Below are 11192 nucleotides of genomic sequence, written 5' to 3' on the forward strand. Positions count from 1 at the left end.
TTTTTTTTTTTGGTTGTTGTAGTTTGGGGTGGGTTTGAGCCCGCCGCCTTTGGTATATGGGGCCAGTGCCCTACTCCCTGAGCCACAGGCACCACCCTTAAATAACGTTTTTTTTGTTTGTTTGTTTTGTTTTTTTTGAGACAGAGCCTCAAGCTGTTGCCCTGGGTAGAGTGCTGTGGCATCACAGCTCACAGCAACCCCCAACTCCTGGGCTCAAGAGATTCTCCTGCCTCTGCCTTCCAAGTAGCTGGGACTACAGGCGCCAGCCACAATGCGAGGCTGTTTTTTTGGTTGCAGCTGTAATTGTTGTTTGACGGGCCCAGGTTGGATTCGAACCCACCAGCTCAGGTGTATGTGGCTGGCGCCTTAGCTGCTTGAGCCACAGGTGCCAAGCCTTAAATAACTTTTTTAAAACATGTGAATGACTATTATTGTAAAGTTTCAATGGTTGCATGTCTTAATTGTTTTTTTCTGTAAGGTTGAACTTTATTATATGATCCTGGAACGTTTAGGAAAGTACCAGGAAGCCTTGGATGTCATCAGAGGGAAATTAGGAGGTAATTCTAATTAAATATTCCTATTTAAGTGTGAAAAATGTTTATTATGGAGAGTTCCTCTTTTTCTACTCCATTTTCTGGTGAGGAGAAGGAAATTTCTGATGCAGAAAGAAATATAAAGACATAAAAGAAATCACTTAAGATCATTTTATGTTCTTACAGACTTTATTTTTAAAAATATTTTTAATTAAAAATAATGAGTTCAGAAAATTAAGGTGTGTGAAAGATTATGCTTTAGATCTCTAAAAGTCTTTTCCTCCCACCTTTTTTAAAAAATAGACAGTCTTACTCTTTTTTTTTGCCCTCGGTAGAGTGCCCTGGCATCACAGCCCACGGCAGCCTCAAACTTTTGAGCTCAAGCTATTTCCTTGTCTCAGCTTCCCAAGTAGCTGGGACTGCAGGCACCCACCACAACACCCGGCTTAGAGACAGGGTCTTGCTGTTGCTCAGGCTGGTCTCAAACTTGTTAGCTCAGGCAGTGCTCTTGCCTTGGCCTCCCAGAGTGCTGGGATTTTAAGTGTAAGCCACTGTGCCCGGCAAGAGTCTTACTCTTTCACCTGGGTAGAATGCCATGGCATCATTGCTCACAGCAACCTCCAACTCGGGCTCAATTAATCATCTTGCCTCAGCCTCCCAAATAGCTGGACTACAGGTGCCTTCTTCTGGTTTTTTAGTAAAATGTAGTCAGTTTACCAACTTTTGTACCCTTTAATTGTAGAGAAATTGACAAGTGAGATTCAGAGTCGAGAAAATAAATGCATGGCTATGTACAAGAAGTTGAGCAAGTGGCCAGAGTGCAATGCCCTTTCTCGGCGCCTCTTACTCAAAAAGTGAGTAGATTCTGCTTTTGTACCATAAGACTGAATTGAGGCTTTAAGGCCTTGCTACTGAGTTTTGTTTGTGTCTGTGCATTTTGAGATTTTTAGGCATAAAGTATTGTATTAGTAGTTGTATCCTGGATGATTTTTAAAATTTTCCATGAGCCTTCACCTTTCAGTAAAGATGTATAATATTACTTTATTTTCTCAGTTATCATGGTGCTAAATATTAGTAGGGTTTTGAGAAGGAATGCTAGAAATAATTTATCAAATTCAGTATTGGCCTAAAAGAGAGAGGCTTATTTCCTGCAGCATTTCCCCTCCTCATTTAGGAAGTGATTATTTAGGGAGTTTTCTATTAATAATATTAGTTTTCTGGGCCTGGTCATTTTATTAAAGAATAATCTCTTAAAAGTTTTTTACTTTGAAAATGCCTCTGCAATATGCCCTATTAAGGCTGCAGAGGAAACACAGAGGGAGAGGTAGGCCACTTCTTGTATACTCCCAAATATACTTAGAATGTAAGTTGAATACCATGGTTCCTAAGACAATTTTGTCACAACTTGGGTTTAATCCTGTGTGCATCATTCAATCTGATTTTAGCTCAGATGACTGGCAGTTCTATCTGACTTATTTCGATTCTGTCTTTCGACTGATTGATGAAGCCTGGACTCCTCCTGCTGAAGGTGAACAGTAAGTTGTCATCATTTCTGAATTATAATGGCTCTTTTTAATATGTTGGACCTAAAAGATTTCCATGAGGCATATTGAGTTTCCTTTTTTTTTGAGACGTAGTCTAACTTTGTTCTCAGTAGAGTACTGCAGCATCATAGCTCACATAGCAACCTCAGACTCTTGGGCTCAGGCAGTCCTCTTGCCTCAGTTTCCCAAGTAGCTGGGACTATAAGTGCCCGCCACAACACCCACCTATATTTAGATACAAGGTCTTGCTCTTGCTCAGGCTGGTCTCGAACTTCTGAGCTCAAGAATTGACCCATCTTGGCATCCCAGAGTGCTAGGATTATAGACATGAGATGCTAGAGCTGGCCTCTTTCAGTTCATTTTAGTATCTTCAAAAAGTACTGCGTTTTAGAGATGTTCTATAATTCATTTAACACCTTCTATTGATACTTGGGTTTTTGTAGATTTCCTTTGTTTTTCTTTTATCCTTTTTTTGGAGGGAGCTTTTTTTTTTGAGACAGAGTCTCACTATGTTGCCCTACACAGAGTGCCATGGTATCATAGCTCACAGCAACCTCCAACTTTTGGGCTTGAGTGATTCTTTTGCCTCAGCCTCCCACGTAGCTGGGTCTACAGGCGCCTGCCATGATGCTCGGCTATTTTAGAGACAAGATCTTGCTCTGCCTTATGCAGGTCTGCAACCTGTGAGCTCAGGCAATCCACCCACCTCAGCCTCCCAGAGTGCTAGGATTACAGGCATGAGCCACTGTACTTGTCCCTTTAAGATACCAGTTACGAACATGCTTACTTGAGAATGTTATCTAATTTTTCTCAGCTTTTAAGCAATAAAGTAAAATTTACTTATATTTTTATTAGGCAATTATTTCCTTTGGGAGACAGGGACTTGCTCTGTCATGTAGGCTGGAATACAATGGTATGATCACAGATCACTGTAACCACAAACTCCTGTGTTGTAGCTATCTTCCTACCTTAGCCTACAAGTAGGTAGGACTATAGGTGCACATCACTACACTGAGCTAAATTTTTTGTTTTCTTGTAGAGATAGCATCTTGCTGTTTTGCCCAGGCTGGTCTTGAACTCCTGGCCCCCCAGGGGGTCCTCCTATGTCTCAGGGTGCTGGGACTATAGGCATGAGCACCATGCCTGGCCATTGACAATATTTTCATACATGAAATTATACATTTTTTTTTTAAAGACATAGAGATGGTTAATCACTGCATTAGTTACATGCCAAAATTGGGAGTAATTCAATTAGAATATGCTCATAGTTCTCTCTTATTCCCATTTTTATTGCTTAATATTCATCAACGTGATTTTTCTTTCTTTTTTATTTTGAGACAGAGTCTCACTTTGTCACCCTCAGTAGAGTGTCGTGGTGTCATAGCTCACCAGCAACCTCCAACTCCTGGGCTGATTCTCTTGCCTCAGCCTCTCAAGTAGCTGGGACTACCGGCGCCAGCCACAACGCCCAGCTATTTTTTTTATTGCAGTTTGGGTGGGTCTGGGGCTGGGTTTGAACCTGCCACTCTTGGTATATGGGGCCATCGCCCTACCCACTGAGCCACAGGCACCGCCCAAAGTGGTTTTTCTTTTTAATTCTTTTTTATTTTATTTTTTTTTGAGACAGAGCCTAAAGCTGTCCCCCTGGGTAGAGTGCTATGGCATCACAGCTCATAGCAACCTCCAACTCCTGGGCTCAAGCAAGTGTCCTGCCTCAGCCTCCCAAGTAGCTGGGATCATAGGTGCCTGCCACAATGCCTGGCTATTTTTTGGTTGCAGCCGTCATTGTTGCTTTGGTGGGCTTGGGCTGGATTTGAACCTGTCACCTTAGATGTACGTGGCTGGCGCCTTAGCCACTTGAGCCACAGGCGATGAGCCTTAATTCTTTTCTTAAAATAAATTTGGCTTGACTTTAAGCTTTGGGAAGGACAATAGAGGCAATAAAAATACCTTTTTTTATGTTTTCATGCCCAGTTCTTTAGAAGGGGAAGTACATTATTCCACAGAAGAAGCTGTGAAGTTTATAGAAGATCGGATAACAGAAGAATCTAAAAGTTCTCGACATCTTCGAGGACCACATCTAGCTAAACTGGAGCTGATTAGGCGTTTACGAAGTCAAGGTTGTAATGATGAGTATAAACTGGGTAAGAAACTATATGATACTTGGGATCCCTGAGGAGATACAGGGACGCCCTCATTATTCAAATGAAATATTTCTTTTCTGAGGCCTACAGTGACAGAGTCATATTTGGGAAGCAAACCTCTTCATAACCAGAAGAAATTTCTTCATCTTCTTTTTTTTTTTAAGAGACAGAGTCTCACTTTGTCGCCCTTGGTAGAGTGCTGTAGCATCACTGCTCATAGCAACCTCCAACTCCTGGGCTTAGGCGATTCTCTTGCCTTATCCTCCCGAGTAGCTGGGACTACAGGCACCAACCACAACGCCTGGCTATTCTTTTGTTGCAGTTTGGCTGGGGCTGGGTTCAACCCGCCACCCTGGGTATATGGGGCCGGAGCCCTACTCATTGAACCACAGGCCCTGCCTAACTTGAAGAAATTTCTAATGAATGGAAAAAATTTCTAATTTTTCACTCATAAAATTAAACATCAAGTATTCACTTGGCTTTACGGTATCATTTCACTTTTATCAGAGTCTTTGTCAGACATTGTCTTGCTGACCCAACAATAAAATAAAATCAATTTCAAAGTAAAATCAACAATTTTATTTCATTTTATTTATTTATTTATTTTTAGACAGAACCTCAAACTGTTGCTCTGGATAGAGTGCTATGACATCACAGTTCACAGCAACCTCCAACTCCTGGGCTTAAGTAATTCTCTTCCCTCAGACTCCCAAGTAGCTGGGACTACAGGTTCCTGCCATAACGCCCAGCCATTTATTATTGTTTGGTGGGCCTGGGCTGGATTTAAACCTGCTAGCTCTGGTGTATGTGGCTGGCATCTTAGCCTCTTGAGCTACAGGTGCCGAGCCAAAAATGAACAATTTTAAAGTTTAATGAAGTAGATGGAAGGTTTCTTGAAAATCTGCTCTAAGCATCACAAAAGCATTGATGAAAGTCTGTATGACAGAATTAGAGTTATTTGTAACTTGAGAGAAAACTTCTAAGGATAATGACAAGATAGGAGAAAAGAATGATATAGATAGTAAAATATTCAGAGAAGCCTTCTAGAAATTTGATAGCCTTTAGATATTTTTGTAAAATATTTCGGTATGATGTATTGCATAATAAGTAGAAGATGGCATAGTTGTGCTGGTACACCTTTGGCTGGAAAAATGACCTCCTCTTAAAGGAAAAAGCAGTAGATCTTTCTCATACTAAGAATTAATGCACAGTTTTAAGTATATCTACAGTTAGGTGTTTTTATTTGTTTGTTTTGAGACAGGGTTTCAAGCTATTGCCCTGGGTAGAGTGCTGAAGCATCACAACTCACAGCAACCTCACACTTGGGCTTAAGCAGTTTTCTTGCCTTAACCTCCCAAGTAGCTGGGACTACAGGCGCCTGCCACAACGTCCAGCTATTTCTTTCATTGCAGTTGTCATTGCTTTTGCTGACCTGGACCAGGTTCAAACCTGTCAGACTTGGTGTATGTGGCCGGCGCCCTAGCTGCTGAGCTACAATTTTTAAAATTTAAAGCAGTAATTCTCTCAATTTTCAGCTTCATTTTATATTTAAAATTTGTATTAAAAATTCCTGGTCTTAAGTGAACTCCTTCTGTCTTCTGAATATCCAGGAGGTATGCTTCATTATACTGGATCAGTTTTTTTTTTTCCAAGAGGTTAGGGTTCTTGTCTGGTCTGGTCCTGAACTCATGGCATCTAGCAATTCTCCCTCCTTGGCCTCTCCAATTTCTCTGATTACAGACATGAGTCACTGAACTGGATTTTAAAACTGGAAGGCCAGGCCTCGAGTGATGGCTCACATCTATAATCTTAGCACTCTGGGAGGACAAGGCAGGAGGATTGCTTGAGTTCAGGAGTTTGAGACAAGCCTAAACGAGAGTGAGACCCTGTCTCTAAAATATAGCCAGGCCTTATGGTGCATGTGTTTTGTCCCAGCTTCTTAGGAGGCTGAGGCAAGAGAATTACTTGAAATCAGGAGTTTGAGATTGCTGCCATGGCACTCTAGCCTAGGGCAGAGTGAGGTTTTGTCTCATACACACACACACACACACCCCCTAGTATGCCGTCTTCTAACGTTCATTCTGATTCAAGCAAAACGTTAACTTTTTAAAAATTTTTTTTGAGACATAGTCTGACTTTGTCTCCTTCATAGAATGCTGTGATGTCATAGCTCATAGCAACCTCAAACTCCTGGGCTCAAGTGATTCTGTTGCTTCAGCCTCCTAAGTAGCTAGGACTCTAGGTGCCCACCACAACTCCCAGCTATTTGTTAGAGACAGGGTCTTGAATTTGCTCAGGCTGGTCTGGAACCTTTGAGCTCAGGCAGTCCATCCACCTCAGTCTCCCAGAGTGCTAGGATTGCAAGTATGAGCCACCATGCCAGGCCCAAAATGTTAACTTAATTGAAATAAATGTTTCAATTTAGATCTCTCACTTAAATTATAAATTGCTTCATCCTATGAATGATTTAATGGTTTTATTTTTCTGTCTTAGGTGATCCAGAAGAATTAATGTTCCAGTATTTTAAAAAGTTTGGGGATAAACCTTGTTGTTTTACAGATCTTAAGGTGTTTGTTGACCTTTTGCCCACTACACAGTGTACAAAAGTAAGTACTACCCAGTTTAGAATTCTGTTTGAGTGCCTCTTTTTATTGTAATGTAGAGGTTAATGGCCAGGCACAGTGGCTCATGCTTAAAATCCTAGCATTCTGGGAGGCTGAGGCATGAAGATTCCTTGAGGTCAAGGGTTTGAGATCAGCCTGAGCAAGATCAAGACCCCCATCTCTACTAAAAATAGAAAAATTTGCTGGATGTTGTGGTGGGCGCCTATAGTCATAGCTACTTGGTAAGCTGAGGCAGGAGGATTGCTTGAGCCCAGGAGTTTAAGATTGCTGCCATGGCACTCTAGCCTGGGGCAACAGAGTGAGGCTCTGTCTCTGGGGGCGGGGGGAAAGAAACTTGGACATTAAGTGTTTGAGTTTCTTTTCTAAAGTTTGTAAGAGTGGTGTTCACTCTAATTGCCCTATGAAGCTAAGTAGTCTACATGCTGTCACATTGAAGAGATGATTTCTTGGCTTGGTGCCTATAGTTCAGCAGCTAGGGCACCAGCCGCATATACCAGAGCTGGCGGGTTCAAACCCAGCCCAGACCTGCCCAACAGCAATGACAAATACAACCAAAAAATAGCCAGGTGTTGTGGTGGGCGCCTATAGTCCCAGATACTTGGGAGGCTAAGGCAAGAGAATCTCTTAAGCCCAAGAATTTGAGGTTGCTGTGAGCTGTGACACCATAGCATTCTACTGAGGGCGACAAACATAGTCATACTCTGTCTTAAAAAAAAAGAGAGAGAGATGATTTCTTTTCTTTTCTTTCTTTTTTTTTTTTTTAAGAGACAGTCTTACTTTATCACCCTTGGTAAAGTGCTGTGGTGTCACAGGTCACAGCAACTTCCAACTCCTGGACTTAGCTGATTCTCTTGCCTCAGCCTCCCGAGTAGCTGGGGACTATAGGCGCCTGCCAGAACTCCCACATGGCTATTTTTTTTTGTTGCAGTTTGGCTGGGGCTGGGTTTGAACCCAACACCCTTGGTATATGGGGCCGGCGCCCTACCCACTGAGCCACAGGTGCCACCTAAGAGATGTTTTCTTATGTTAAGCCATAGTGGGAGTAAATCTCTGACAGATAATTTGATTCTCCTTTTTCGTCTATTTTATTTTGAGATAACTATAGATTTACTTGTAGCTGGAAGAAAATAAACAGATCTCATATAACCCTTCATCTATTTTTGCCTCAGTGACATCTTTAAAATCTATGATATAATATCATAATTAGGAAATTGACATTGATATAATCCACTGATCTTATTCAGATTTCACCAATTTTTACATGCACTCATTTGTGTGTATTTATGTGTATTGTCTGCTTAGTGCTGTATATAGTACATAGATTCATGTGACCACCACCATAGTTGAGATACAGAGCAGTCTCACCACCTGTCACCAGAATTCCACATCATGCTATCTTTTTTTTTTTTTTTTAAGACTGGGTAGAGCCATGGCATCATAGTTCACAGCAACCTCAGACTCTTGGTCTCAAGCAATCCTCTTGCCTTGGCCTACAGAGTAGCTGGGACTACAGGCTTCTGCCACAATACCCTGCTAGTTTTTTATTTTTATTTTATTTATTTATTTTTTAATTTATTTACTATTTTTTGTTGTTGTTGTTGCAGTTTGGCTGGGGCTGGGTTCGAACCTGCGACCCTTGCTATATAGTACTGGCGCCTTACCTGCTGAGCCACAGGCACCATCCATAGTTTTTTATTTTTAGTTGAGATGGGGTCTCACTCTTGCTCAGGCTGGTCTTGAACTCCTGAGTTCAAGGGATTATCCTGCCTCAGCCTCCCAGAATGCTAGGATTATAGGTATGTACTACTGTGCCTGGCCACTTTTTTTTTTTAAAGATAGAGTCTTACTCTGTCACCTTAGCTAGGGTACATTGGCATAATCACAGCTCACTGCTACCTCATACACCTGGATTTAAGCATTCCTGTTCAACTTCATGAGTAGATGAGACTACATGTACATGGCATTACACCAGTTCATTTTAATTTTAATTTTTTATTTTATTTTATTTATTTTTTTTTTTGAGATGGAGTCTCAAGCTGTTGCCCTGGGTAGAGTGAGGTGATGTCATAGCTCACTGCAACCTCAAACTCTTGGGCTTAAGCGATTCTTTTCCCTCAGCCTCCCAAGTAGCTGAGACTATAGGCACCCACCACAATGCCTGGCTATATATATATATTTTTTTTGTTGTAGTTGTCATTGTTTTAGCTGGCTCAGGCTGGGTTCGAACCCGCCAACCTCCATGTGTGGCCGGTGCTCTGCCAACTAAGCTATAGGTGCTGCTACTCACACAAGGGTTATAAGCAGAATGTAGATAACCATATGAGAGGAACTCATTCACTAATTTTGCCATGAGGTAGAGAACAACTGACCTGGTCATACAGTGCTTATGGTTTTGTAAGTTAAGCATCAAATGGCAGGGCTGCATCAGCAGGACACTTAATATTGCCTTTAACTGAGTTTCATGAAGGGTTGCTACCATGAATCTAGTACCAATAAACCTTTCGGTACCTACCTGATGGGTGTGTTTGAAAAATCTTAGATCTTCTCATGTGATTCCCAAGTAGTAAGATTATCTATTCACAGGAATGCTACTGGAATGCTAGTAGTGATAAGGTAGTCACTGTTCTGTGAGATTAAGGGTTTAAAGCTGTGCATTGAGTTTTGTATTTCTATGTAAATTTTGAGAGAGGTTTTTTGCTGCCCCAACTCTGTAACTGCAGGATGACTTCAACAGTTAAAAATCTTGCCACTCATCAATGATGTTTTCAAATCCCTGAGCTCAAGTTATCCACCTGCCTCAGCCTCCCAGAGTGCTGGAATTATAGGTGTGAGCTACCACCCAGCCTGGACACTAATCGCTTTTTTTTTTTTTTTTTTTTTGAAACAGAGTCTCACCCTGTCGCCCTCAGTAGAGTACTGTGGCGTCACAGCTCCCAGCAACCTCCAACCCTTGAACTTCAGTGATTCTCTTGACTCAAACTCCCATGTAGCTGGGACAGGCACCCGCCGCAATACCCGGCCATTTTCTTGTTACAGTTGTCATTGTTGTTTAGCTGGCCCGAGCCTGGCTCAAACCCGCCAGCCTCAGTGCTTGTGGCTGGCACTGTAACCACTGTGCTACTGGCACCGAGCAACACTAATCATTTTATAAGTAAAAGTTTATTCTATCTTCATTTTTCAGCTGTGACTGCTGTACCTGCGCCTACAGTCCCTGTGCCTACAGTGTCTCTGGGCAGTTTCTTCTAGCTATAAAACCCCAGGCTTCTACTCCTACTAAGCATTTATTTGATCTGGGAGCTTGCAGAGGGGCCTGACTTCTTTGACAGAATTTAACAAATTCTATTTCTGACTCATAAGCATCTTAGCCTTCAGGGACACCTGGTGTCCTTAATCTCAGCCTGATCAAGGTTCTGTGACTAGAATAGGCTTGCTGCCTATTGTTATACTCCCCATTGTGTACTGTTAGGTTGCAGCCCTGTAATTTAGTTATTACTACCTGCCCTTCTGCCTTGTGTGTTTTGAAATCTTGCTGATAATTTTTTATTTACTGTCATCTTTTTACATGTTCTTTTTTAAAATAAAATTTTTGTCTGAGAGAGCAGGTTTTGCTGTTATCCAGGCTGTTAGAACACGTGGGCTCAGTCTCCCAGGTGTCTGAGACTATACTTGTGTATCTGCCTCTTTGCATGTTCGTCTTTGTGGGTTTATTCCTTATAAATTCCTTATAATAGAATTTTAAAAATGTTTTTATGGCTATAATTGGTATTAATATGGTATAATTTATGAAACATTTTCACAGTGTTTAAATGTTTAAAATCTTTTTTGGGGGGATGGGTGGAGGGAGAGAGGATGATTGGTGGGTTCATGCCTATGGTTCATCTTACAAGAGTACATGTGAATTTTTCTAAATGTAGAGTATAAATGTCTTAACATCAGTAACTAAGAAAATGACACGAAGGCTATATTGACCAGTTTGAAAGTATTTCACATTGTGTATAGAACCAGCACACTGTACCCCATGACTGCATCAATGTACACATCTATGATTTAATAAAAAAAAATATTTTATTTTATTTTTTTTTTTTGAGTCAGAGTCTCACTTTGTTACCCTTGGGAGAGTGCTATGGCGTCATAACTCACAGCAACCTTTAATTCTTGTGCTCAAGCCATTCTCTTGCCTCAGCCTCCCAAGTAGGTGGAACTCTAGGCACCTGCCACAATACCCAGCTATTTTTAGAGATAGGGTTTCACTCTTGCTCAGGTTGGTCTCGAACCCATGAGCTCAAGCATTCCACTTGCCTTGGCCTCCCAAAGGCAAGTTTATAGGCAAGATTATAGGCATGAGCC

General features: G+C 41.5%; 1 protein-coding gene across 3 annotated transcripts in view; it reads left to right on the forward strand.

Moving 5' to 3' along the window:
* NAA25 (N(alpha)-acetyltransferase 25, NatB auxiliary subunit) overlaps positions 1-11192 on the forward strand; it is an 85509-nt gene that overhangs the window by 41173 nt on the left and 33144 nt on the right. For all 3 annotated transcript variants that reach the window (XR_002773430.1, XM_003789967.3, XM_023513283.1), the window contains 5 exons: positions 479-557; positions 1276-1387; positions 1979-2068; positions 4052-4221; positions 6715-6827. Coding sequence is in view for 2 of the 3 variants with exons in the window: in XM_003789967.3 (XP_003790015.1) it covers positions 479-557; positions 1276-1387; positions 1979-2068; positions 4052-4221; positions 6715-6827 (564 nt within the window). In the remaining variant the exon portion in view is untranslated. The remainder of the gene's footprint in view (positions 1-478; positions 558-1275; positions 1388-1978; positions 2069-4051; positions 4222-6714; positions 6828-11192) is intronic.

The sequence above is a fragment of the Otolemur garnettii genome, unplaced genomic scaffold (assembly GCF_000181295.1).
Source record: "Otolemur garnettii isolate 467f Iridium unplaced genomic scaffold, OtoGar3 scaffold00038, whole genome shotgun sequence".
Taxonomy (NCBI): domain Eukaryota; kingdom Metazoa; phylum Chordata; class Mammalia; order Primates; family Galagidae; genus Otolemur; species Otolemur garnettii.